General features: G+C 40.5%; 1 protein-coding gene across 3 annotated transcripts in view; it reads right to left on the bottom strand.

Annotated features, from left to right (window-relative positions):
• Positions 1-5,069: 5,069 nt before the first annotated feature.
• Positions 5,070-27,328, bottom strand: part of LOC112151433 (vascular endothelial zinc finger 1) — a 49,153-nt gene continuing 26,894 nt past the window's right edge. The window contains exons 3-7 of one of the 3 annotated variants that reach the window (XM_024280379.2): positions 15,397-15,466; positions 11,377-11,545; positions 8,870-8,911; positions 6,314-6,379; positions 5,070-6,149 (exon numbers count right to left, since the gene is read on the bottom strand). In XM_024280379.2, the coding sequence (XP_024136147.1) occupies positions 5,791-6,149; positions 6,314-6,379; positions 8,870-8,911; positions 11,377-11,545; positions 15,397-15,466 (706 nt within the window). In that variant the 3' untranslated portion in view covers positions 5,070-5,790. The remainder of the gene's footprint in view (positions 6,150-6,313; positions 6,380-8,869; positions 8,912-11,376; positions 11,546-15,396; positions 15,467-27,328) is intronic. The other 2 variants (XM_024280381.2, XM_024280382.2) reach the window with 2 other exon arrangements.

Here is a 27,328-nt window from a genome sequence, read left to right as displayed (position 1 = left end):
AGGGGAGATCAGGGGCGGAGCTCCAAAAGCCACGCCCCCTCAGAGGAGATTTTGGAAACAGAGGCTTCAGATCAACAAGAAAAATGTCTTTTTAAGACATTTAGGTTGTGGGGTTTTGGTTATAAACTTCATAATCACAACACGACAGAACATTTTTTTTAAATAAAAAATTATCATAGGTGGAGGGCTGCACGGTGGCGCAGTGGTTAGCGCTCTTGCCTCACAGCGAGAAGGCCCCGGTTTGACTTCCGGCTGGGACCTTTCTGTGTGGAGTTTGCATGTTCCCCCCGTGCATGCGTGGGTTTTCACCGGGGACTCCAGCTTCCTCCCACCGTCCAAAAACATGCTTCATAGGTTAATTGGTGACTCTAAATTGCCCCTAGGTGTGAATGTGAGAGTGAATGGGTGTCTGATTGAGGCCCTGCGACGGACTGGCGACCTGTCCAGGGTGTATCCCGCCTTCGCCCATCAGTGACCGGGATAGGCTCCAGCACCCCGTGACCCCGAAAGGGATGAAGCGGTCAAGAAAATGGATGGATGGATCATAGGTGGACTTTAAAGAACTCAAAATTATTATTACCATTGAGATTTCAATTTACAACTTTTCATAGATATTAAGGCTAAACTTTCAGACAATGACCCCCTGCGATGGACTGTCCAGCATGCATCCCTGCAGCTGCTGGTCTCCAACATACCTTTGACTCTGACCAGAAGTCAGCCGTCCTTGGGCTTTCTTCCGTTCATCTGGAGCTGGGTCATGGGAAGATGTGATCGAAGTAAAGATGCAGACTTTCCTCTCAGGCCACCTCCTACAGGGTAGTCCGAGGTGTTCTCTGACTCAGGAAAGGACCATCTTCAGATCACCCGACCAAACCTCCTCTCCTCCCTGGAGAGATCTTCTCTGATAGGATCTTCTTCTTTCTTGAGTTTGTGTTAATGTTAACATTCAGCAAACATTTGTAAAAGAATCCTCTGCCCCTGTGAGGTATAGCTGCTGATGCATTTCCGTTTTTGTTGACAATAAAATGGGGGAAAAGTCAGACTACTGGTAGTGATGACACTCCACACAGATGTTACTTTTTCCAAGTTTAATGTTTAAAGAATGGAAACAAGAGAAAATAAAAACACCAAAAATGTCTTTGTCCTCACATACACACTATGATTTGGCACGAATCCCACCCCCCAGACTCCTCTGAAGCTCACAGAGGCACTTAAAGGGGCTGAGCAGGTGAAGACAGGTGGACCCAGCACAGTGAGAGGAGTCTGAGCGGCGCACACCTGCCCTGATCAGGTGAGCGCTTTGTAAACAGCAGCGCTACCTTTGTTCTCAGCAGTCCTCCATCATGCAGAGCTCTGAGACGGGGCAGAGAGAAGGCACGGCTGACACGCTCACACTGTTCTCCATACATGCTTTTATAAAAATGTAGGAATGTCCCTCTTCCTGCTAATCACAATGCCTAAAATTCCTATTTACAAAAAGGACAATTGTTAATGTTCTAATACAAAATGATTTATAAAAAGTTTTTTTCTTTTATGTGTGACATAACTAGCATGTCCTCTGAACTAAATGCTTTGTACAAACATATACATTCATTTGCCCCACTGAAGTTCACACCAACTACACTCTGGTTGCTTTTTGGCCATCAGGCGGCATTTCTTCACATTTGGTTGGAGGTAAAACAAAGATCATACAGGTTCAACTGTCATGTGGTTCTGGGGTTTAGTGTTTTCCTCACAGCTGTGAGTGAAGAGGAGGAGTAAGAGCTCTGCTGCTGTTGTCACGGTTAGTGTTTGAATGAAACCTGTGTTGCTGCTGCTCCAACAGAACCAGCAGAAGCATCTCTGACCCATTGCGTGAAGCCTGCAGCCGCACAGAGACAAGCCATCGGCTGGTTCTGTCCCTCCCCAGCCTTAGTCCAGAACTGTGAGCTCTTAAACCCAGGTAGACTTCAGCAGTCTGGAACTCTGCAGACACACAGCAAGACGGCCTCATGCCGTCTCTTCATTCATCCCTTTCCTATATTTCTCCATCTGGATTGCCAACACAACGCTAACATGAACTCTTTGTAAATAGATCTACACAAAGTCATCCACAGTGCAGATGAAGCTCCAGTGTGTAAATAAGAAGTTTACAGTAGACCATATTTTAAGCGGCTGGGTGGCTCAGTGGGCTAGGTGAAGGGCTGGCAACGCAGGAGCCCTGGGTTTGATTCCAGGGTTGTCCACTGATCTCCACCCAGATTGGGTCCTTAGTCAAGACCCTTGATGCTGCTGCCTAACTGGGTCCCTGTGCCCCTCAAGTACAGGGTTGTGTCAGGAAGGGCATCCGGCGTAAAAACTCTGCCAAATCACTGATGAGAAACAGTGGGTGCTGTTACGCTGTGGCGACCCCGAAAGGGATAAGCTGAAAGTGAAACAGTAGACCATATTTTGTTTGTCATAAAACAGGTGAAAGGGAGGTCAAAGGTTAAGACTGGGGGAGCTGCAGATCTGCATGGCAGAAAGTGTAGCTTTGCTGTGAGTTAGAAAAAGACATGAACCAAGGCAGGAAGTGACCAGAAGCACAGGGAGAAAGACATGCTGTTAAACCGGACCTTTAAGGACTCTGAAATGCACGTCAGAGGAAGATGGTGCTTCAGGTGCACTCACTGTTAAAGTTGGCTTTTGACATTATTGTCAAAATTGTTGAATATTTTTCCAAAGATCCACCGTGAATTTAAGAACTGTTTTGTGCCTTTCTAAATATAAATAAAGTGGAAAGTGTGCAGCTAGAAGCGAGTTTGACTGTTAAACTCTTTGCACATCCGGCTGTTGGGCTGCGCCTGAAGAACGCCAGCAGATGGGATCTTTGGAGCTGCTGCACATCTGTTAGGAATCTTTGCATCTTAACACTGGCATTAGCTCCTCAGACCAGTCCTCATCTGTGATTAACAGAGATGATTACACTAAATGAACAGCAGCAAAATAGTGTTTTGCATTTAATACAAAGTATATTAAGTGTCTTCCAAAGACACTGGTTTGACCTTTGAGCCTGCATGAGGTGAACCGAGGTGAACTGCTCCGGGTTCAAACTGCATACAGAGATGTAAAGTTTTACAGCGTATAGTTAAAATTAATCTGCTGGACTCTGTCCTGACGGAGTGGAATGATGTTTCTGTGCAGCTTCTTGTTTGTACTGCAATAACTCGTTTTCACTCTTGAATGACCTGCTCCACTAAAACATTAAAAACAGATCTGAAGAACTCTGTGTGAGGACTTCCAGTTTTCACCAAAACTGTTCAAAATCCAGGTTTGGACATAACAGCCTCATTCAGCTTGGTTCCCTCTGGTTGAATTTGGAGTTGAGTTTGAATCCATCTGCTTCAGCTTTGATCAATCTTTATCTTAAGTGTTTCACTGACTTGAATAAGACCTGCACCTTTAACAAGCTTTAGGTTTCTAAATTACAGTGAGGGAAAAAACTATTTGAACCCCAGCTGATTTTGTAAGTTTGCCCACTAACAAAAAAATGATCAGTCTATAATTTCAATGGTAGCTTTATTTGAACCGTGAGAGACAACAATGACAAAAAAAATCCAGAAAACTGCATTTCAAAAAAAGTTATAAATTAATTTGCATAAGTATTTGATCCCCTATCCGTCAACAAGATCTCTAGCTCCCAGGTGGGTCTTATACAGGTAACAAGCTGACATTGACCTCTCAGCTCATTACCTGTATAAAAGAGACCTGTCCACAGAAGCAATCAATCAATCCAGATGCCAAACTCTGCACCATGGCCAAGACCAAAGAGCTTTCCAAGGATGTCAGGGACAAGATTGTGGACCTACACAAGGCTGGAATGGGCTACAAGACCATCGCCAAGCAGCTGGGTGAGAAGGTGACAACAGTTGGTGCAATTATTCGCAAATGGAAGAAACATAAATTAACTGCCAATCTCCCTCGGTCTGGAGCTCCAAGCAAGATCTCACCTCGTGGAGTTTCAATGATAATGAGAACGGTGATGAATCAGCCCAGAACAACTCGGGATAAACTTGTCAATGATCTCAAGGCAGCTGGGACCATAGTCACCACAAAAATGGTTGGTAACACACTGCGCCGTGAAGGACTGAAATCCTGCTGTGCCTGCAAGGTCCCCCTGCTCAAGAAAGTCCATCTACAGGCCCGTTTGGTGTTTTTCTGCCAAGGGGACTAGACAATTGCACAGCATCAAAGGAAGGATGGATAGGACCATGTATCGTCAATTGTTGGGTGAGAACCTCCTTCCCTCAGTCAGGGCATTGAAAATGGGTCGTGGTTGGGTATTCCAGCATGACAATTGATACAAAACACACAGCCAAGGCAACAAAAGATTGGCTCAAGAAGAAGCACATTAAGGTCATGGAGTGGCCTAGTCAGTCTCCAGACCTTAATCCCATAGAAAATCTGTGGAGGGAGCTGAAGGTTCCAGTTTCCAAACATCAGCCACGAAACATTAATGACTTGGAGAGGATCTGCAAAGAGGAGTGGGCCAAAATCCCCCCTGAGATGTGTGCAAACCTTGTGGCTAACTACAAGAAATGGCTGACCTCTGTGATTTCCAACAAAGGTTTTGCCACCAAGTACTGAAGCACGTTTTTCAAAGGGATCAAATACTTATTTCCTTCATGGAAATGCAAATTAATTTATAACTTCTGTTAAACGCATTTTTCTGGATTTTTTTTGTCATTGTTGTCTCTCACTGTTCAAATAAAGCTACCATTGAAATTATAGACTGATCATTTCTTTTTTAGTGGGCAAACTTACAAAATCAGCTGGGGTTCAAATAGTTTTTTCCCTCACTGTAGGTGTGAAGCCAACATGCAGTGCCATGCTCAAACACTGACGTTCATGTTTCTCTTTTAGGTGAGAAAGTCTCTCATGTAATCAAAGTAAAAGAGTAAATCCATGTTATTTCAAATGTAGTCATGTGTGTAAGAGCTGACTGCAGTATTAAACAGACCCTTTGATTAAACATGCTGCCCAGCCTGAAACACTGGACTTCAGAGGAGCGTGGACATTACTGAAGCAGTAACAGAGTTCTCAGGCTAAAATGAGATTAATAAAGCTGTACGGGCATTTACTTTTCGCTTTCCAGTATTATATCTTTCGCTTTTCTTGCCCCTGATTAAACATCATTGAAAGCAATGTCCAGGTTCAGACATTCGTGGGCCATGAGGGACAGCACTGAGGAGAGCTGTAGAGACGGGGTTAAACAGAGTGCAGCTGGACCAACAGACTAGTGGGCCCACAGAAATCTAAGTTGGCTGGTTTCAAAAAGACGGAATGCTGGATGAGCATTAACAAGGTTAAAGGATCAAATCGTGATCCGACACAACATGGGGAAGTACCTTTGCTTTTCAAGTTGTTCGCAGGCTAAACCAAAACACAGGATTCTTCAAGTTCAACCTAACATAGCCAGCATAAGAAGTACTTGGTGACAGAAAAGTTTCACCTTGGGTGAAACTTCTTTGCAGTAGAGCCCATCTCCTCATGCTTGAGGACATGTGATGTCCATGCCCCCCAGCCTCCATCATGAGGGACTGAAAAGACATTTGTTTTGAGACATTTAACACATTCATCTTCTAAAAATACTAAGTAAATCATATTTGCCAAAAAACTATTCTTCAATACTGTCTATGTGGCTGTATTACACTACTCCTCGCCTTTTAGGCTTTTTACCATCAACTCCTGTAGAGAACATTTCCACTCAATTTGATGGCGCCCTCCAGCTTACCAGATAAAAAAGGACTAACTAAGCGAGTTCAAATGGGTCTACCAAGGAGGAGACGACGGCAGCACCTGGGACAGAAAAGGCATGCTCTCCATGGACCGCATGGCAATGTTGAGCGGCCCCGTGATATTCATGGGCATGGCCGTGCTGATGGCGACCGGATGTGCGATATTCATGTGCGCCGTCGTTGGGATAGACGCGAGGTTGACTGGGCCGGTGATGCTAACTGGATGCTGAAGGTTGACAGGGGAAGTGATGTTGACGGTGCTGGTGGCAATGTTCATCTGCGACGTGATGGTGACGGCGTTGCTGGCATTGGTGTTGCGGTTTCCGGCCGAAGTGGTGGCAGACGATTCTGTGGCTTGTGTCGTTGCTGAACTGCTTTGCACGTTTCCGGCATCTGTGTTAGAACAAAACAGAAACAAGCAAATCTGTAGAGGAGATTCCAAGAAATGCAGTGCACCCCCAAACGAAGAGAAATACAACGCCCCTCAGCTTCCTGTTGTGCGACTGGCAATGTGAATTCATCATGAATACATACGTGAATATGTTGAAGAAACCTACCTTTATGAGAGTTGTCAATTAGGACTTGGAAGGAGTTATTTAAAATCTCTCCTACCGTCAACTCACCTGAGGGGTAAATTCAAAAAGCAGGATCAGTAGACTAACCGGCTAGTTATCTCATTCAAAACTTTCATTCTAAACAGTGTCACAGGAACAAAGACATGTTCATTTGTGTTTAGCTAAAGGCTGGATGCACACTACTAAACTTGAACATGCCAGATTACTTTTGAATTACTGCTTATTCACAAGGTTTTGGGCTGAAGTCAAAGAATTTATAATGTCTGCAAAAATATTCATTTTTAACTTGGGAAAAATCCTTTCAAGCTGGCACATGTTTGGATAAACATTGCCTGGTTAAAGTAAATGTAAAAGCAGTGAGGTAGTGTGCATTCAGTACTGTGGTCCAGTTTCTTCAAAGTTTAGATCATCTACTGATCCTGCTTCATGAAATTTAACCTTTGCTAAACATGAGCAGATTCTGAAACCTAAAGCTACAAGGACCAATTCTGAGGAACCTAACAGCTGCTTCCTAAACTTCCAGCCTTCATTTCTTTATGTGTTGCCTCCAAGGAGCCAGACAGTCAAAACATCTCTCATTCTGACCCACCCAGGCTCTGATTCAGCACCAAAACCAAACCATCAGCAGCTGCTGGGGCTTCTGGGGCTTCTGGGGCATGCATTAGGTCACTGAACAATACGGGTTATTTGTTCATGTCATTCTGTCGTTCATTCTTGACAGCAATTGGATGGCTCAGAAGAGCTGAGTTCAATCCCCGGGGTATCCACTGATCTTCATCCAGATTGGGTCTTTAGGCAAGACCCTTGACGCTGCTGCCTAACTGGGTTCCTGTGCCCTTCAAGTACAGAGTTGTGTCAGGAAGGGCAACTCTGCCAAGTCACTGATGCGAAACAGTGGGTGCTATTTCGCTGTTTCTTCACCTTTCGATAAACCAAAAGGTGAAGAAGAAGACTCTGTCGTACATTCTTGTTATGTAGCTCTTGAACCAAGGCTGGGTTTAACCAGGTTTTAAAGGCCCAGTTCTGCTTTTTGTTAAGCTACATACTAATGACAACTAGGGTTGGGCACCGATTGGGTTTTATTCGGTTCTGGTGCCAAAGCAGTTCTTTGTTTTCTCTTCCTAATCGGTGCCAATTTTAGTACTTTAGTGATAAAAAATAATGCCAACATCTTCCCAAATCAACACATTTTCATTCCCAAGTCATCACACAGTAATGCACGGTTAAGACCTCCGCGACAAAAACTGACATTTTAAGTGTTGTCGTCTTTTGACGTGCTGGCTGTTCCCATTAAATCAGAGCTCCACAACTTCTGAGCCGCAAACCGATGGCCCACCACTCTTTCACTGCGCAACGATAGGACAAAAACGCTCGTATTGGATTCGTATATTACCCGTTGATATGGTCACTAAAAACGTCACATGCCCAAAGCTGAGTTCCTGATTGGCTGATGCGATGCAGTGACCTGTCAAACTTCTGTGATCTGCTGTGAAATGCAGCCAGACATTCGAGCACGGTGCGTGGCTCGTGCTCGCCCCATCAGCGGTCTTATATGAGCCAGGAAAGGCAGAAGGATTGGCTGGAACTTCAACGTAATGAACAGAGTAAAGTGATTGACATGTCCTAAGACAAACTGAAACTAAGCATCGAAATGAGGAACCGTTTGCGGCAGCTACTTTCAGTTTTGGTATAATAATAATAACAGTTCCAACTTGGAACTGAATTTGGTGCCCAACCCTAATTATAACACTGATCAGGAGGGTCGAAAAAAATCAGAAACTGGGAAAGAAGCAGGACAATGACCTGGAATTCCGAAGCCTGACAGGACCTCCGACCGTGTGGTCTCAAGGTCTCAACTGGATGGCATAGATGATCAATTCCTCCAACTGATACTGAAAAGGGCTTTAAACAGCTTCTTATTGATTCACTCTCTCACACAAACAGCACATATATACACACATTGTTAGGGAAGCAGTTTTAACCAAACCAGCCTAAACCAAACCCTCTAAAGGTTCAGTGTCATGCCCAAGCACAGTTTGACATGAGATGGCCATAATCAGGAATGGTACCACTAACCCTCCGGTCACGCGAGTACTCTACAGCCGAGCCAGAGAGGCCCAGATGTCTGGTCTGAAGAGATCCCTCACCAGACATCCTAACAAGTTCAAAAGTGGCTCCTGTCAGCATGGAGGAGCCTCTCCTAGCCTCATCCTCACATCCAAGTTTTCCTGACAACACCTTACTTTGATCTACCTTTAGTAGAATTTGTTTAATTAAAACCAAAGCGTTTCCTGAGCATATGTACTTGTGTGTTGGTCCAATAGAGAATGATGGAGAAGACCTTTAAGAGGCTTAAAGGCCTCAGAACAATGCAGTCTGAATCCTTGGAGAAGAAATGTAAAGTCATGAGGGCTGGACTGGGACTTTGGACAGGGCTGCTGGTTAGTGAGGTGCTAGACTTAAACAGAAAAAACTGGCCACTTCGTCTACCCGACGTAATCAGTCATGACAGGTTACTGCTACAAGCTACAGGATTACCTTTGTGTGGCCCTGAGTGGTTCCACTGCCAGTCACTTATGCCTATTCAGAAATACAGACACATACGTGGTTACATGAGCACAAGGCAGCAGCGCTGACACCCCCATCAACATCTGAACATTTGGACATTGGCAGTGATTGTGAAGGAGAGCTGGATAATTTAATCCACAGGTGAAGCTTCCTGGCTTCCTTCTCAAACCTTGTAGACCATAGAGGAGTTTGATAACTATCATGTTGAAGACAGGTTAGAGTGCTCACTGATTAGCTGTCAAGTCTTCCCACCTGAAGGAATGAGGTTTCCTTGGTTTCGCCTTCACATCCAGTTTGCAGACTTTTTTCTGTATGCTGTTTTTAATTAGTGTTCTGTGTCCTGATCAGCTGTAGATCCTTATCAATCAATCTTACCCTTGCTGTGTCTTCTGCACAGCATGCATGCAGTTTGCCAAAATGACAGAAATCTTCAATCCCAATGAGATCTTTGTTTTCATTCTATAAGACTAGACTGATTTTTCCATGAATGTCTGAACTTCGAGAGTTTCAAAAAGAGAAAAGTGTGAAAAGTGTGAAAATGTTAGTCTCTCTCTCTTTTTTTTTTTTATTTATTCATTTTAATCTATTTTACTCCTTTTACATTTTTAACTCCAGTGTCTTCCTCTAAGGGATCCTCCACATCAGTGATTGACCCTTCTCAGTAAACGGGGTCGCTGCAGTGGGATCTCCCGGGTCTGGCTCTTTGCTCGGATCTGGGGGGTCCTGCGTACTCTGTGAACTTGATTGGGGGGTCACTGGTGTGGACAGGTCCCGAAAATATTGTTTCCTCACTGCAGTACAAGCCAGAATTCTAGATTTATGCTTTATATCTTTTTAGTATTTCTTTATTTATTCATTTATTTATTCTTTCATGGTGTGGCAATATGTCGATGTGTGTTTGTGCGTGTGTGTGGAGGGGTGGGGGTGGGGCTTGTGGGCATTATCTTTTGTTTTTAAAATGTTATTATTTTTATGCAAAGCACTTTGAGTGAAATTAATTTTTTTAAAGTGCTATACAAATAAAGTTTGATTTGATTTGATTTGAAAAATGTGTAAAGAGTGCAGTAAGGAGTTTTACAGACTTAAACATCTGTAATTCAGCTTTGCAGGTTTCACCCACAGCATGTTCCAAATTATTAAGCAAATTATATTTTTCTCAGATTTTTCTAATCTTCAATCCAAATGACAGTCAGCATCATGTTTACCAACCATTCGAGTCTATATTAAATGTTATTAAACAAACATAAAAATAACAGTATTTTTTTCCAAACTAAAAACCTTCAAATGTTCCAATTCTTACATACAACATAGTTCCACAACATTTGATAGATTCTAAAAAATGAAATGATCATTTGTTGAATTTGCTGCATTAAGAGGTCATTTTGACTGAAATCTAAAGCTATTCAATCAAAAACATCCTCAGAGGTCAAGTTCCATTTGAACATAAGACTCTTATTTTTTAGCAGCTTCACAATTCTTGCATCTATTGAACTTTTTAGAGAGTTTCTCCCTGAATCTCTTTACAGGATGTCAGAATATCCCCCCAGAGCTGCTGTTTGGATGAGAACTGCCTCCACCCTCGCAGATTTGGCTCCAAAGGTTCTCAATAGGGTTGAGGTCAGGGCAGGATGCAGTCAATGATGCAGAGGTATTCCTGCAGCCTGAGATGGAGCATCGTCATGATGAAGATGCTGTTGTTACAGACCAACCAGCTCTCTCTCCATGATTCCAGCCCAAACCATGACTCCATCCCCTCCTTGCTGACGTCACAATCTTGTTGGGACATGGTGGCTGTTCACCAACCCCCCCATTACTCAATCTGGACCATCCAAGGTTTCATCAATGAACCAGATTGCTAGAAAATGAGTCTTCATGTCTGTCTGGATCACTGCAGCTGTTTCTGCAGAGAGTTTTTAGGGGAGGTCCAACAGAAGGTTTTTGCAGGACTGCATCCTCTGGATGATCCTACACCTTGAGGTTGGTGGATTCCAGTGACTTCAGCATCTTTCAAACATGTGCTGCTGCTTAGTAATTTTTTTTCCTATATTGCTTAAAAATGCTGGTCTGTTTAATAATGTGGATCGTCCTTCTTTGGTAGTTTTTCTTTGACTGAACTCACCTGACAAGCTAATGATTACAGGTGTCTGAGATTGATTTCAGTGATTTCATTCATAAGCTTCATAGAAAACCAAGGAGTTTTAACTTTTTGACACTTAAATACAATTTGCAATATGCAGTGTATTTTTGGTTCCACACAAGGAACCACTGTGTGTGTTTGTATGTGTGTGAGTAAGTATATAAACATTTTTTTAACCAACAGGTGTGATAGTGATTTGTGTTTGTTTTGTCTATCGATGCAGCATGAAGCAAAGCTCTTGGTGACAGCTGTTGGTGACAGTGGGCAGACAGAACCTTCACAGCATTAACCACATGTAGGTGTAGTTGGGGTTGATCCCTTTGAATGTGGGAGAACAGACCTTTGTTGTTGCAGGGGTTGTTGAAGCTGGCCTGGCCGTGTGTCTTCAGATGACTTGTGATGTAGGCTGCACTCAGCATTTTGCCGCAGATGGTGCAGGTCACTTTGCCTTCATGTCGGATCATGTGGGAGCGCAGACGGTCTTTGGTAGCAAAGGCTGACGTACACGCCTATCAGAGAACAGTGATGATTTTCATCAAACATCAACATGTGTAGTGTACCAACATTTTCAACCATTTACTTTAAGTAGTTTAAGTGTAAACATTTAACCCTCATGCTCTCTTTTGGAGTCCAGATGACCCACCCTTACATTGGTGTGTGATGTCTCCCATAACAAAGATGGACAGGATTTTTTGTCGGCCATGGACACCAGTGAAGATAAAAAATCCAAGAAAAAAAACAGTTCAGCGCACTGTCCTGTGGGTCCAGATGACCCCAATTTTAATGTAAACATGCCAGGATAGCTCAAAATCATTTCTTTTTCTTAAGCTACCTTCACATCAAATGGGATTTGCAGGTCAGGGGTGTATACTTTCACTGTTCAACCGATGTATGTACAGATTTGAGGCATTGGAGCTTCAGGCAGGGCGGGTCGGTTCAGCGGCAGCACGTTTTGCGTGTTATAGCACGGTTCAAGCAATGCGGCAAATCCCGTGTAAAAAATGTGAACTTTGGGAAGGTCGATGCATTGTGTCAACCATTCACTGACTCGGCTTTGTGCATGTGACGAGTTGAGTGTCTCTATCAAGAGGTGGAGTACAAATCGAACGCAGGGTTTTGATCCGGCCATTCTCATCCTTCCATCCATCATTCGTTCACTTCTCTTTTTATTTTCAACATCCTTTATGCCAGTGGTAATCAACCTTTTTCAGGCCACGGACCGGTTTGTACTAGAGAATATTTTTAAGGACCGGTCCGAGCAGGTCTGAAGATGGTATTTATAAATGCATTATTATTATTAATATTACTATTATTTTTAAGCTTCTGGTTTAATGGTACAAGATTTTAGCTTTAAAAAAAAAGTCAAAAAATATCTGATTTTTTATATGGACAATAAAGATTTAATGAAACAAAGTTGTTGATTTGTAGAAGTTGTTTCTGATTTTAAACAATTTCCGTAAAGGAAACATTACATGGTTATTATCTTTCAGGGCAAAAATATTGATCATATTTTGTTTTTACATAAATCCTCATTCATTGGGTATTTTTTTAACACAAAGGGACATTTTCTGTGCTAAAGTTTCTGAACAGATGTCTACCTAATTCAGCCTTGCTGTAACAAAATTCTCAAATGTCACTTTTAGAAGTTTCCACAAATCAGTAACTTTATGATTGAACGTTGCATTTTTAACAATTCAGACACCATAAGTGCCATGCACTCTTCCCAGCTGCTCTTGTGAGTAGAAAAAAAACACTGAATATTAACCTGCATGTGGTTGGTTGCTTTGCTGTTGTCCCCACCCCATAGCCTTTGCTGGCGCTATTTGAGAGAACTAATTCAGTAGACTACAATCTCAGGTGAATGAACTTTTCATGAATTTAGCGTTTAAGGTTGGAATTCAGTAAGTGCTCATTAGTAGATAAATGAGCACCCAGGAGCAGACGAGCACAGACTGATTTGAATAAATAAATACTCCGAAATGCAGTCTTAGGCCCAATTCGAATTCTTCCCTCTCCCTTCCCCTTTACTTTCCATACTTTGAGTTATGAAAAATAATGTCTCATATTTCGGACGTCACTTTCGTTCGATGATGTCACCAATAATCACCAGTGCTTTGAATATACATAACAGCAGTTTTATAACTTTAAAAAGGTCACGCTACAATAAAAAAGTCATTACTTGCATTTAAATGTAAACTTCTGCGGTTCAGAGGGCACCTTCTCAGCGCGATGCGGTTTACCCTCGCAGGGGAGGACTTTATATCCCTCCGTTTGGAGGGTCAGATTTAAAAATAAATTTCCTGGACACACTTACATTTAAATGGAGGGGAAGGGAGAAGGGAAGAATCTGGATTGGAATTTAAACTCTGCAATCCTAAATTATTTATGCATATCCTGCATCATGGGAAAAATGCTACCAGAACATGTTTAAACACCCAAAACACCATTTTCTTCAGAGTGAGTCTTTAAATATGACAGATCTAGACATGCAAGCAGTGCTGATGGGTAATGGACCTGCAGCTCCCTCTGCTGACAGAGCTCTGGAACAGTTGATATTCTTGTGAATAGGAATACCTTCAAATAAACGTTGTCAATGTACTTCCATTGTTTTCAAGATCACTAGACCTTCAGGATTGTAAGCTGTTGCAGAACTCAGACTCCTGTAACCCACAGAACAAGTGACAGATACATGCAAGTGTCCACACTGACATAGCTGAGACCAGCACAAACTCGGAAACTTCACCCGGAAACAAACACTAACACAACCATGCCTCACTTTACAGGTGGAAATGTCAGACATAAAACATCAACATAGGCTCAAGCCTGACTGACTCAATCATTACAAACAAAATTATTAGGGAAAAAAACCCAATTAAATGTAAGGCTTCAGTTTTTACAATTAGTTTCATATTTGCTCATTTTATTTTTAGGAAATATATCTATCTTACTTTTTAACAGGTTAACTCATATGTCATAACATTGACCATTCTTTTGGCATATTTTGTAGTTAGTATTTTTAATTGGAACAAAAAACAACATTTTGTTCTTGTAATCCTAACTAACAAAGTAAGCTTTTACATTTACAAAATAAGCTGTGGTTATTTTTTTTTTATATTTCATGAAGTAACCATTAATTTTATGTAAATAAAATGAATTAATTAGCATAAATACGTATTACTTAAGTGAAACTTGCTATTCATGACCAACTAAAATTGGTTTAATGGAATTTTTTAAAGTAAAAGGTAATGAAAGATCTCAGAACTATCTTTTGAAATCCCAGGAGTCTGACCCCCAACCAGCCTATTGGCAGACGCCTGCTCCACCCTCTAAGCCCCCACCATTTCAGTGTTTCCCAGCTCCACTGCCTCAACGGATTGGTCTCCAGGGCTGCGGTTTACCATTGTTTTTGGTTGTTGATGGATTTTTTTGTGTGTGTATTAGTCAAGGTTAGTTTGAAAGGCATGTATTGACACCTTCATCCAACCATAAAGCCTTTTAATATAAATGTTTTTGCAAAATACTCTTGCAAATGGAGTACATGGAGGGTAAGGTACCTGGAGCAAGGTACCTGGTTTCTAAGTACAAGGTGAGCATAACATTTTTCGCAAGAAAATCTGAGCCCATCATGGCAGTGTTTCTCTGAACTCTGCCTGCTTTTAGCTTAAATGTACACGGAGAGATGGATCCTGCCTAACGCTAGGTTCACACTGGACGCGGAAGCGCTACAAAACGGCACAGAGCGGAGTGCACGCAGCATCCGCGCACACGTGTGTTGTGATTGTATGTTTATTTGACCTTAAAAATTAAAAAAAGACATTCCGAAACAGATGTGTAGGAGGCACAAAGTGCAGCAGAAAAACCTGTTCTTCTGACCCAGTGTGTTATTCTGCCCCAGCTTTACAACATTCACATATCTACAATAAATATGTAAAAACAGAAATGTGCGTCGACAAATGCTTGCTGACAGTATGAACATATCAACACTCATTAGAAATGCTGCCGCACCAAGGGTCTCAAATCTATTTTAGGAACCCTTGAAATCAGTCAGAAGGAGAAAAATTTTGCAGAGATCACAGTTCTGAGATTGTTTAGTTTGAGTAAAGTTTCTTTTTATCCTTGACAAATATATAAATCAATAATAATCATAAAACATTAAAAATAGAATAAAATAATGGCAAAGCCTTATTTTAGAGAAATTTTAAGATACAACTATCCATTTATGAGCCAAATACTCAGTTTATAAGAAAAATGTAAACCCCACCAGCATCCAGCAAAAGGGCCGAAAACATGCTGTTCTTTCAAACACAGGCCTGTACTCTGAGGCAGTTGCACAAACCGGAGGCTACGTTCTGGTTCTTACCGTGACTTGGCATTTGAACGGCCTCTCTGACGAGTGGACGTGTTTGACGTGACAGCTCAGGTGGTCAGGCCTGCATGGGGGCACAAAGACAGACAGGTGAGAAAGGAGAAACCAGAAGAACAGACACGGACTGCTGCCTATTTAACAAAACAGATCAAAAGACACTTAGATGAAGACTGAGTTGAGGAACACACTGTTGTATTTGAAATGCTGTAGTTCAAATACTTAGGCCTTGTTTCAGTTTATTAGTGAGCCTCTCTGAACAAACAGTGACAGACTGAAGACTCTTCTGTCCCGTTAAAGTAAAATTAACTGTGTTGCAGATCCTGTGCATCTCAAGCTCTGAGTTTTTCATGGTAACTTTCTGTTGATATATGGAGCTAAATCGGGGCCAATATTATTTGAAACCGAAATAAAATATTTTGAAAAAAATATTACAGTTTTTCCCAATTGCTAAAACACTAAGTGCCATTCTCCAAACAAGCTCATCAATTGCTTTAACTCTTTTCTCAAAAACATCACTCTTTGGTCAAATCCTAAAACACAATTTGCAGTTAACACACAATTTTCAAAACTCCAATTCACTCTTTGCGGAACACAAGACACATTTTCACTTTTAAGACACAGTCGGCATTCACAACACACAAGGTGCAAAACATTAACACAAAGAGGCAAAACTCAAACTCTGTTCCAACACAGGAGTCATCATTAACACACAACTGGTCAAAGCTGAAGACACTTTTTGCTAATCAACTGCACTGAATATAAAGGCAGTTCTGGAGCAACTAAACAGCTAATGAAAAATGGAAAACAGAGAAAGGCAATTGAGACCCAGACCCACATTGGGACCCGAACCCCCACCCAGACCTGCACCCAGGCAGTAATTTTCTCCATGTCTTCTATGTTATTTACTGTTTTCTTTTTGCTTTCTAGTGTGTTTTTGAATTTGATTCAATGGACAGGACACATGAGTTTATTTTTGTGGATGAGGCTGGTTTTAATCTGGCAAAAAAGAAGGAGCAGAGGTAGAAATATCATTGGTCAACGGGTCATAGTGCAAATCCCAGGTCAGCGTGGGGGAAATGTCACACTCTGTGCTGCTATCAGTAACCTGGGAGTTCTACATCGCCATGCTGTTTTGGGTCCTTACAGCACACAACATCTTCTAACCTTTTTGGATGGTCTTCGTGATGCTGTTTTGGCTCAATTTCTTCAAGATAATGACAGGGACTATGCAGTTTTTGTTATTGTCTGGGACTATGGGAATTTTCACAAGAGTCAGCTCATCAGACAGTGGTTCACACAAATCCTCAGTTTGTATTAGTTTTTCTTCCACCTTCTTCTCCTCTCCTTAATCCAATTGAAGAATTTTTTTCAGCTTGGCGTTGGAAGGTCTATGAGAGAGAACCTTACACTCAGGAAAACCTGTTGCAGGCCATGGACCTGGCCTGTGATGACATTTCCATTGAGTCCTGTCAAGGCTGGATCAGGCACACAAGATCCTTTTTCCCCCGTTGTCTGGCTAGGGAGAATATTGTCTGTGATGTTGATGAAGTCCTCTGGCCTGATCCAGCCCAGAGACAAGATGGTGAAATGCAATGAATGTGAATCTATATTTATTGTGAAAATTAAAAAGAAATGGCAAATAAAAAAATGAATCCCTGATACTTTTTACTGTTTAATTCCTCTGGTGTGTGGGTGGGGTGGTGGTGGTGGTGGTGCTGGTGGGGGGGGGGGCATAGCTCTTTGTAAAACATTTTGTGAACAGTGTCAAGAGTTTTGTTGTGTAGTGTGTTGTGATTGCTGCATGTTTGTTAGTTTTGACGACAGAGTCTTCATTATGAACTCATAGTGAGCTTCTGACTGAAGAGTCAAGACTTTTGTATATTTAGTTTATATTTTGAAAATTGTGTTTGGGGTTTGGTTAAATTGGTCTAATGTTTCTGAAAATGTGTTTTAGCATTTGGAAAAAACTGTAATGTTTGGCCAAAAAAATAGGTTTCAAAACTCAAAATTTCAATTTCATTTTTTTTTTCAGTCTCAATGTTTTTTTCAGTTTCAAAACTTTTTCTTTCGTTTATGAATCTGAAACTTTCAGTTACAAAACTTTTGGCCCTCTTCTGGTGCGTTGGGGCGGGGCTAAGATGAGGACCAATCAAAATCGATGAGGGGGGAACTTCAGTCCCGGTGCGTTCACTGACTCTGATAAGTGAGAACTGTAATAATTACTGTCAGAAAATGACTGTTTAGTCTGCCCTGTCATAGTCTGAAGCTGTCCCAAGACGGGTGTAAAAATCAGAGTTTTATCGCGTACAAACCGCGCGTCCAACACTCTGTTCTAGTCCGTTCAAAGCGCCATCTTGTTGTGTTCAGTATAGGGTTCTCCGGCTGCAGCCTCACGGACTTCAACGAAGCTCGTTCAATACCCTTTTCACCGAATACCGGCAGCCTCCTGCTTTCGTCTCACATCAGCTAACCCCCCACCCACCTTCGCCAAACACCGGTGCCACCCCCTTCTTTCAGCGGCTACCGGAGGCTCGCCCCTCTTTCGTAGCAAACCGGCACCGCACAGTGAATTGGCTGCTGGCTGCCTGTCAAACATCCTGCATGGATGTTGTTGGTTTATTTATTGTGAAGAGTTCCACAAAAACCTGCTCCCGCTCGGGTCTCTCCCGGCGTATTGAACGAGCTCCGCTGAAGTCCGTGAGGCTGCAGCCGGAGAACCCTATACTGAACACAACAAGATGGCGCTTTGAACGGACTAGAACAGAGTGTTGGACGCGTGGTTTGTACGCGATAAAACTCTGATTTTTACACCCGTCTTGGGACAACTTCAGACTATGACAGGGCAGACTGAACAGACATTTTCTGACAGTAATTATTACAGTTCTCACTTATCAGAGTCAGTGAACGCACCGGGACTGAAGTTCCCCCCTCATCGATTTTGATTGGTCCTCGTCTTAGCCCCGCCCCAACGCACCAGAAGAGGGCCAAAAGTTTTGTAACTGAAAGTTTCAGATTCATAAACGGAGAAAAAAAAGTTTTGAAACTGAAAAAAAAAATGAAATTGAAATTTTGAGTTTTGAAACCTATTTTTTCGGCCAAACATCAATATTTTTTTCAAAATATTTTATTTCAGTTTCACATAATATTGGCCCTGATTTAGCTCCATATTGATAATAATATCTTCACATGTTAAACAAACCAGAGCTGCTTTCATAAAACTTTCTCTCTAAATGAAAGCTTATGGAACGATTCAGTAACTTGAGGTCTTAGAGTAAAGTCACAGTTACACAACCTCTTCACAGCATAAAAATCTTGTTACATACTTGATTATGAAACAATTATAAATGCATCCCAGATCTGCATTTTTTTTAGAAATGTTTCTCTTAGTGAACAAGACATTAGACCAATAAATTACTAACTTTTCTTCACCACAGTGTGTGTTTAAGTAAAGGCCAGATCAGTATACTTGCTTAACTTGTATTGAGAACCTAAAAATTTTGACGTGTTTCCATTACAGTTTTGTGAAAATTTTCATTTCGATACACCCCAAATTCCACCTCCTCTAAGTGCAAAACTTTTTCGAAAAATGCCATTTTTTTCAGAATTGTGGTGTTTCCATTAGGAGAATTTATTATTGAAATTCCAATTTGCGAAATTTTAGAGTTAATGGAAGCGCGACTAGTCAAAAGACAATAAAGATGTGCTAATTATTTTTATTAATTGATTTTATGCCATTTTATTTTTTTGAAAAAAAAATCTAGAAAAGACTTGTCCTTCTCCTCATGTGGTTCAGACTACAGGTGACAGACTGACAGCTCTCATCTTAGGGGTACAGAGGGTCTTTTTTAGCTGTGCTAAAGAGAAAAAAGAATTCATTTGTGATAGAAAATAAAACTCTTCATAGACATATTAATGGAAAACCAGAGAGCAAAGACTGATTAGAGATTTAAGCAGTTCCTTAGGAAAAAAGTGTTTTTTATCTGAGGTTTTTTTAGGGCTAGGTATTGATTATAATTTCCAGAAACAATATGAATCACAAGAGTCTGGATCGATTCGATTCCAATTTTTTTTCGATCCTTTCAATCCTCTCAATTTAATTTTGAGCTTACACAGTTTACACATTTAGACACATTGGTTTAGAAATACATGAATAATCTACTATATGTTTTGAATATATTGATATTAATCTGATCCAGTTCACATACTGTAAATGTATCAGTGAAATAATGAGATTGTTAATATCATCCAGTGTTACATGGATTCTCTAAAGGAGAAGTTCTAACTAAAATGTTCAGATCATTAACATTGTAAACATTGTTCTCCTTCTCCTGGAGGACGTTTCAGTTTGGACACTAGGTGGTGATTCCACTATATAGGTGGTGATTCCACTATAGCATTACACCTTATTCCAGAAGAAGAAGAAATTATGAGAAAAAAAACTGTTTTAAATCACAAACGGTTACTTAAAAAAATGTTTCCTAAAAAAAGTTTGAAAAACTCATGTCTGTGAGTTTATAAAGATGTTTATTTAGTCAGCAATATATGTTTAGGTCGACCGAGTGTTAGCATTAGCTATCCTATGGGATATTCCATTAAACGTTAGCATCAAATTAGCGGACTTCAGCTTTATGTGCTAAACCGATTTATATTTGAATGAATTGATTACTGATCTGTTAAGCTTAAATTGATTCAAATTCACTAATTGATTCTAATTAACACAGCCCTAGTTTTTTTTTAATGTTGCGATTTTTTTCTCTAATTGCATTCAACATAATATTTTTTATGTAAATTTCTTGGTAAAATAATGCTATAATTTGTCAAGTAATTTTTTTTTTAGATATATTTCTTTATCTACCAAGTCAAAAACTAGATTTTTGTCATCTAGGTTGTGACTTCAAACTTGGAACATCAAACCACAAACAGCAAAATTAGTTTGAAGGCTTTTGCTGCATAAAGTGCTCTGCCAACTGAGTGCAGTATTTCTCTTTATAAAATGCTTAAGCTGATGGTAGCTCACAAAACACCTGCTACAATGTTCTACAAACATTTTTTAGTTTTATTTAGTTGCAAATAAAATAGTTATTGTTTAAAATATTCTATCATTTCTAGTGTTAATTTCGTTGACGAAAAATTTTCGTCATCGTCTTCGTCAACGACATTTTTCACCCAACGAAACGAAAACGAAACTAAAAGTCCGCTCAGACACGAAAACTTTAACTAAATTGAGAGACATTTCCGTCAAAAATTAAAAATGAAATGAAAACGCTGTTCGAAGACGACATCCAATCATATGACTGCTGGTGGAGGAGGGCGAGAGCAAATGCAAAACGATCCAATCAGAACACAGAGCCCTGCAGCCCGCCCGGGAAGACGCTATTTCAGTGAATTGTGTCTGTGATTTAGGTGAAAAATGTCTACTCCAGGTAGAAAAAGAAGAGTACATAAAGTGACAAATTTTACTTTTAACGTGACCCTCAACAAGACGTGTGGAGCGACCGTCACAGGCAAAAACCAACTCAGTCTCCTGCTAAAATGTGCAGTACCTACGTTTATCCACAGAGAAAAACGTAGCAGTTTCACAAAAAACTGGTCTAAATTGTGGAATTTTCTCATTCATTTTCTACAGGGCTGCTCCTGATCACGTGACTGATCACATGACTTTTGAGTGTCGCCTGTCGCTACCAAAAACACGGTGGGATATTCACTCTTTTTCAGTGGAAAATCACTCAGAATAAAACATTTTGTGAACTAATCTTTATTTTGACAATATTTCTATCGAGAAATGCACCCGTTACTATCAGGATATACATTTATTTTGGACATACAGTTCGTAGTTAGTCTGTTATGCTGGAAATCGTGAAATATCAACGTATCGGGTGCACAAAACGATCCCGGAACCGGACGATCAGCAGGATTTCGTGACCCGACCCGCGTCTGTGTCGCGTCAAGGTTTGGGTTAGAGTAGGTTCGGACCCTTTTTTAATTGGGCCCCGAATGACTTCCGTAAAGCTAGAACGTGATAAAACAGTCTGACTACTTCCGGTCCAGGACGGTAAAAGGTTTCCTGAAACGAAGATTCTCAACCATAAAAATAATGTTCCTTTAATTTCTCCCTCATAAACAAACACAAATGTCGGTTATTTTAAGTGACGATAACGATGATGCTTTCAGACTAAATGAAGAAAGAAAAAAAAAACAATATATATATATATACCGTATTTTCCGGACTATAAGTCGCGGTTTTTTTCATAGATTGAATGTCCCTGCGACTTATACTCCAGTGCGACTTATATACGAATTTTTAATGATGAGATATGGACCGTAAGTCTAGAGTGCCCTCTTATGGTGATCTATGCAATTACTTTATTTACTTTAGTTATTCAGACGTGACACAGAGGACAAAGAATTTAAGGGATTTAGTGATATGGAGTGAGATTGCGTGCAATTAATTACAGTAAAGATACAAAGTTGATGAGTTATTGAGTCTATAGTTAAATAAAACTGTTATGTTATATAAATGCTACACCTTTTCATTTTTTTCATGATGCTAATATGTGAATATGTGTTGACACATATTCAGCCTTTTTTCTATTCACTTATGAATGTTATAACTTACCTTCCAGGATGATGTAATATTGTTTTTTTCAACCAGTTGGTAAAATAAATTACTTGAAAAAAATGCGACTTATACTCCAGTGCGACTTATGTATGGTTTTTTCTTCTTCATTATGCATTTTTTGGCCCCTGCGACTTATACTCCGGTGCGACTTATAGTCCGAAAAATACGGTATATATATATATATATATATATATATATTGTTTTTTACTTTTCTTTTTTTAATTATTATTTATCTGTCATTATTATTAGTAGTAGTATTATTATTACTGTTACTGGTGTTATTATTATGGCAATGATAATATAAAAATGACATAAACAAAATAGCCCTGAGACAGACTGGAGACCTGTCCAGGGTGAACCCCGCCTTCGCCCTTCAGTAGCCGGGATAGGATCCGGGACCCCGCGACGAAGCGGACAAGAAGATGGATGATGGATAAACAAAATACAATTGATAAATAAATTAATTATTGATTTGAAAGATCAACAGACTCCAAGTTTAATGATTCTTCAAAGCTGTAGGGCTCAAGAGAGAATCTCACAATTTAGACTACGTTTTTTTTTCTTTATTAAAATTGTATTATAATAATACAGGTTTGTGTTAGGGTTAGGGTTTTTTTCTTTATTTCTCCTCAATACTTTTACACTTCTACATGCTAGCTGTGTTGGCTAATTTAGGCTCTTTTTTTGTTTGTTTTGGAGACTGTTTTTGAGTTAAGCTCATATTTCAGCTACACTCTAGCTGTGTTGACTAATTTGGTCTTTTAAAAACGTTTTTAGGCTGTTTTGGAGTTAGGCTAAAAGCTGTTTTGGCTAATTGAGGGTTTTTTTCAGTTTTTTAAGCTATTTTGAAGTTTAGTTATTTTTTTCAGCTTTTTTTTCTATTTGGCAATTAGCTATTTTAGCTGGCTATCAGCTTCATCATTTTCAGCTATCTTCAGTGTTTTCAGCTATCACCTTTAGCGTTTTTAACTATCAATTTCAGCATCTTCAGCTATCAGCACTCTCATCTTCAGCGGTCAAATTCAGCTTACAGAATCACACTAACATTTTCGCAGGTGATGCCATATATTTAATTCATAATTATGTTAAAAATGTATGGTTTTAAAAAATATAGTTTTATTGTGTTCAATAAATGCTTATCCTGTTTGGCCCGCAAACTAAGGTGTGTTTTGGATTTTGGCCCCTGTTGGTCTTGATTTGTACATTGTACCTAATGTATGTAAATAATATCCCTCATTTATTGTGAATAGTTACTTTTAACTTCTTATCTTTGGATTATGGAAATGTCCCTGCATGTGTAGCATAAGAAGTATCAAAACATTAATTTAAGCCGTTAGTGACGAGGAATTTAGACTCTGCGTAGTAACAACTCTTAGCTTGTCAATTTTAATAAGTTTAGAGGATTGTTTTGAAACAACAATGATCACACATGGGATGTTTGATCACACTGAGCCCTCCCTAAAATTTAGACAAGGTTTATGCAATCTACAACAGGGGTCTTAAACTCGCGGCCCGCAATAATTTGCGGCCCCATCTTCATATGAAACATTACTGTTCGTGCGGCCCGCAAGGCTGATATGAATGACACTTGCTGTGTGTAGAGCTGAACGAACCAATCACAGTGGGGTATATGGCTCTGGAAGGCGGGACATCGGCGGGCTGTCCAGTGTTAATTTCGTTGACGAAAAATCTTCGTCATCGTCAACGACATTTTTCACCCAACGTAAACTTAACGAAAACGAAACAAAAACTCCCGCCCAGACACGAAAACTTTAACTAAATTGATAGACTTTTTCGTCAACGAATAAAACGAAACGAAAATGCTCTTGAATGACGACATCCAATCATAATGACTGCTGGTAGAGGAGGGCGGGAGCAAATGCAAAGCGATCCAATCAGAACACAGAACCCGCCCGGGAAGACGCTATTTCAATGAATTGTGTCTGTGATATAGGTGAAAAATGTCTACTCCAGGTAGAAAAAGAAGAGTACATATAGGGACAAATGTTACATTTAACGTGACCCTCAACAAGATGTTGTGTGGAGCGACCATCACAGGCAAAAACACGAGAAAACTTGAAGTGACGTTTGCAGACAAGCCAGTCTGAAATCCACAGAAAGGTAAACATACAGACACGATTATTTCCAGCGTACTGGGCTGAATCAGAAATCTCCCCCTAATGTCAGTAATGGGTTTTTGTTATAGCATGACGCTTGTAAAGTTATAAACCGATGTTTTAGCGTATTTCCGAGCGCTATCAGCTCCGCTGCTTCTTCAGATTCAACCCGTGACCTTTAGAAATAGGTCAACAAGCTGACAAAGAAGATTACGGCAGCTAAAGGATCTACACTGCAAAGTTGACAGACCAGTTTTCTGCAGTTTGGAAAGTCCTGCAGACCCTCATGAGAAGAGATTCCCCACCCCCGCCCTGCAGAGAGCTACCACCTAGCTGAAGACCTCAACAACTTCTATTCAGGTTTCAAAGGACCATAGCACCCCCTCCCCCATCACTTCCAATCTAAAGGAATGACTTGTTATATCAACTTCCTTCAGACTGAACCGCTAACCTGGACTGAGGATCTGTGAATGTACGTCTACAGTTTCAGAAGCAGAAGATCAGGAGGGTTCCAGGACCTGATGGAGCGTCTCCATCCTGTCTAAAAGTTTGTGCTGACCAGCTGGCTCAAACTTTCATCCTCCTCTTCAACAGCTCGACCATCATCCCAGTTCCTAAGAAGTCCCCTCTCACATGGTCAAATGACGTGGACGATACAGTCAACATAGCTCTCCACTACATCCTACACCACCTTGACTCTGCAGGGACTTATGCAGACATCCTGTTTGTGGACTTCAGCTCTGCATAATACCATCATCCCAGAGCTCCATCAAAACATCACCGTGCCTTCCTCTACTTGTTAGAGGAGAAATGGAGTGGCTAGTCCTTTGGTGCAGCCAAAGCCACCCGGAGCTGAACACACTTAGAACTGGACTTCAGGGAGAAGGAAGACAACCCCCCATCCTCATCCTCTTCACACAATTCTAAACAGAACAGTCCCCTCTATGGACCCATACAGGTTCCTAGGGTCCACCATTTCGAGGGACCTTAACTGAACCTCAGAGGGTTGACTTACTCCAGAAAAGGTCCAGCAGATTGTACTTCCCGTGATAGCGTAAGAAGCGACTGAAAAAGCAGCGGCTGTCTCAGCAGTTGCTGACCATCTTCTACACTGTTATAATCCATTCTGTCCTGCCACATCCATCATGGATTGGTTTGGACCTACAAGCAGACAGGGACTGACTGAGGAGAAACCTAAGATCTGCTGGGACCTGTGCCGGCATTTTTTGTTTATTTCCCAATTCAGGAGCAGAACCTCCTCATCTAGACTCCTGCGGGAGCAGAACCTCTTCATCTAGACTCCTGCAGGAGCAGAACCTCCTCATCTAGACTCCTGCGGGAGCAGAACCTCTTCATCTAAACTCCTGCAGGAGCAGAACCTCCTCATCTAGACTCTTGCAGGAGCAGAACCCACAGGAGCAGAAAATCACTTCAAAATCTTAAATGTTATTTATCCATCTAATGATAACCTTCATAATAAATTAAATATTGACACAAACACGTACACTTTTTGCAGCAATAACGTATAAACAGTTGCACAACTTTTTCATTCATTATTATTAAAAATGTGAGAAATCCAAATTTTTCTAGTATAATTTTCTGGTATGAGTTCATTTCCCCCTTTTAAATTTAAAAACTATTAGATTTGGTCTATAAACAGAAAACTAAAAAGCAGAATTTGGTATTAATACTTTAATATTTGCAAAATTTGATATACATAAATGTCATTTTTTTGACAGTGCCACTAGTTCTTGTTGGTTTCAAAAATGAAAAACATTCCATTATTTCTTTAAGTCAGTCTTATTTATGCATTCTCCACAAGGAATCAACTTTAGGAGCTCAGCCATTTACGATTTAAGCGGCAGAATCGTCACACGGGGAGAGGGAAGAGCTGTTGATAAAGGCAGGATCTGTTGGCAACAGTCTAGTCTGTAGCAGGAAAAAGTATTATGGAGAAATAAAGAAAAAAACCCTAACCCTAAAACAAACCTGTATCATTATAGTAAAATTTTAAAAAAGAAAAAAAAGTAGTCTAAATTGTGAGATTCTCTCTTGAGCCCTACAGCTTTGAAGAATCATTAAACTTAGAGTCTGTTGATCTTTCGAATCAATAATTTATTTATTTATCAATTGTATTTTGTTTGTCATTAATTTTATATTATTGACATAATAATAACAACACTAATAATAATACTACTAACTAGGGGTGTGCCAAAATATCGATATTGCGATATATCGCGATATTTAGTCATGCGATCGATTCTCGATGGGTTCTCACCAAGTATCGATATTATATTTTCATTTTAAGAGGCTGTTGCGCTGAGCGTCTGAGTCGCGCGCCGGAACTATGGGCGCGAGCTGCATCGGACATTTGATAGTGATGCACGCACTCGTTCGGGAGAAGCACCGGTGAGATACAGGCTCTGTAGCGCGTGTGTGAAGCATGCCTACCTGTCAGCATTTATCCTCCATCTGTAGGAGATCCAGCCGGTAAGAAGCAGAGGTGAGACCAAGTCATTGTTTTGCAAGTCCAAGTCAAGTCCCAAGTCTTTGTCCTCAAGTCCGAGTCAAGTCCCAAGTCAAAAGCACTCAAGTCCCAAGTCGAGTCACAAGTCAAGCCCAACAAGTCTCAAGTCGAGTCACAAGTCCTACTAATAATGTTTCAAGTCATTTCGAGTCATTTCAAAAACAATGTAATATTAATTACACAGATCATGTGTGCTTTTATGAACTGTATTTTGCAAGCATTTTAGCTAAATTCCCATTTCCAAAATCCAAAATAATTTATCTATAACAAAAACGCAGTTAACCACATTTGAAATGTGGTAAGATGGAGACAGCAGGGAACCAGGGTAGTCTGGATATTTAAGGGGTCATACTATATCCATGTATATGAACATATATTACCTTTGGAACACTAAAAAAACATCAGTTATTTTCTTTAGTTTTTGTTCTATCCGGAAGTAAAACAACTCGATTACTGAGGCTCAGCCTGCTGCTGTGTGTGGCTGCTGCCCATTTGATTTCATTCTAGAACCAGCAGTGTGTATTCATTTTTCCCTCAAAAATAAAGATCCAATTTTTTCAAAGATGGATGCACATACCATATATCTGCCCTTAGTAGGCCCGGCCATCGCTACACTGCTTCACAACAAAAGTACACTCAAGACTGTGCCCAATAGGGGGGGGG

This window comes from Oryzias melastigma, linkage group LG20 (assembly GCF_002922805.2).
Source record: "Oryzias melastigma strain HK-1 linkage group LG20, ASM292280v2, whole genome shotgun sequence".
Classification (NCBI taxonomy): Eukaryota; Metazoa; Chordata; class Actinopteri; order Beloniformes; family Adrianichthyidae; genus Oryzias; species Oryzias melastigma.
Note: the sequence above shows the minus strand (reverse complement) of the source record. Positions and strands in the feature narration are given on the sequence as shown.